We start from the raw sequence: 1,320 nt of genomic DNA, 5'->3' as shown, positions 1-1,320 counted from the left end.
TTTTCATATGGAAATTAATCCAAAACAATGTACATTCTATAAAGTATTTGCTATAAGGAAATGAGTTTATAAATAATTCTTAAAAATATGATTGTATACATTTTACTTAATAAACATAATTATATTTTAACATTGTTTTTTAAATTTATATGTTAACATATTTATGATAGCATTTACAAGGTTTTTTAATTATACTAATATTGTCACCCATCTACCTGAAACATGATTACAAACATGAAAAAACTTAAATATCTAGCAATTATACATTATAAACAAAAAAAACTTAAATATCTACCAATTATACATTATAAACATAAAAAACTTAAATATCTAGCAATTATACATTATAAACATAAAAAAACTTAAACATCTAACAATTGCACAGTATAAACATGAAAAACTAAAAGTTTATACCCTAATCTAACTTAAAACTAATAAAACATACATATTATTTACAATAATTTCAATTTTATGTGATGCGTTTACAAAAATATATACATGAAATATACTAATCTAACTTAAACTAATAAAACATACATATTATTTACAATAATTTCAATTGAATGTGTTGCATTTACAAAAGTATATACATTAATCTATCTCAAGTATAATTATATAACATGATAATATTTACAATAAAACTAATTAACAGAAAAAAAAATATACAATATATAAAATCAGGTTATGTAATGTAGAAGACCTATCATTAATCCTTTCTCTTCCTCGTTCCAGTTCCCCCCATCTTCCTCAAGTTCTGGCCATATATCATCTTCCCTGTAAAATTAAGAGAAAATATTAGTAAAATAATTTAAATATATATGTTTGTAATAACTTACTCTATACTATAATGACCATGGGCTAGTGTATTTATTTTATCTTCTAGCACCACCCTCTTATCATCGTAGCTGTTGTATGTCAATTTCTTTGTTTTTATCGTCATCAGTTGGTGGTTAAACGACTTAATTGAAACATTATCTCTGTATAACTCTACTCCTTCTTCCCCAAACAAACACTTCCTATGATCTTCCAATGTCATGTGGTTTTTAACCACATGAGACCTGATACCCTTCGCTTTAATTTTCTCTCCTCCTCCTACTCTGACTTCTGGTCCAGCATATACATTAAACGCATACGACTTGGCCCTCAACGCACAGAACTCAGTAATAATATTAGCATCCACTTCATCAGAAAAGTACCCTGGGGACTTCTTCCTATCTACAACATAACATGGATGGCCACTGGGCAGGTTGGCGGTGTCCATCCGGTCCAACAGTTACTGTTAGCCGCCAGTCTACATAAAAATCATCCGTCTGATTGTGA

At 28.1% G+C, this 1,320-nt stretch overlaps 1 protein-coding gene across 1 annotated transcript; it reads right to left on the bottom strand.

Annotated features, from left to right (window-relative positions):
• Window positions 1–606: 606 nt before the first annotated feature.
• Window positions 607–1,265, bottom strand: LOC107885368. The gene is made up of 2 exons (XM_016808989.2): window positions 837–1,265; window positions 607–774 (listed from the first exon to the last, which is right to left on the bottom strand). Exons 1-2 carry the CDS (start codon window positions 1,259–1,261, stop codon window positions 678–680), a joined length of 522 nt encoding a protein of 173 aa, XP_016664478.1. The 5' UTR covers window positions 1,262–1,265; the 3' UTR covers window positions 607–677.
• Between the last annotated feature and the right edge of the window lie 55 nt (window positions 1,266–1,320).

The sequence above is a fragment of the Acyrthosiphon pisum genome, chromosome X, assembly GCF_005508785.2.
Source record: "Acyrthosiphon pisum isolate AL4f chromosome X, pea_aphid_22Mar2018_4r6ur, whole genome shotgun sequence".
Lineage (NCBI taxonomy): Eukaryota > Metazoa > Arthropoda > Insecta > Hemiptera > Aphididae > Acyrthosiphon > Acyrthosiphon pisum.
This window is presented reverse-complemented; position numbering and strand designations above follow the sequence as displayed.

Coding starts and splice junctions, on each gene's coding strand:
- LOC107885368 (XM_016808989.2), bottom strand. CDS start 1,261: ATGGACACCGCCAACCTGCCCAGTGGCCATCCATGTTATGTTGTAGAT. Junction 775..836: donor CATGGTCATTATAGTATAGA/GTAAGTTATTAC, acceptor TTAATTTTACAG/GGAAGATGATATATGGCCAG.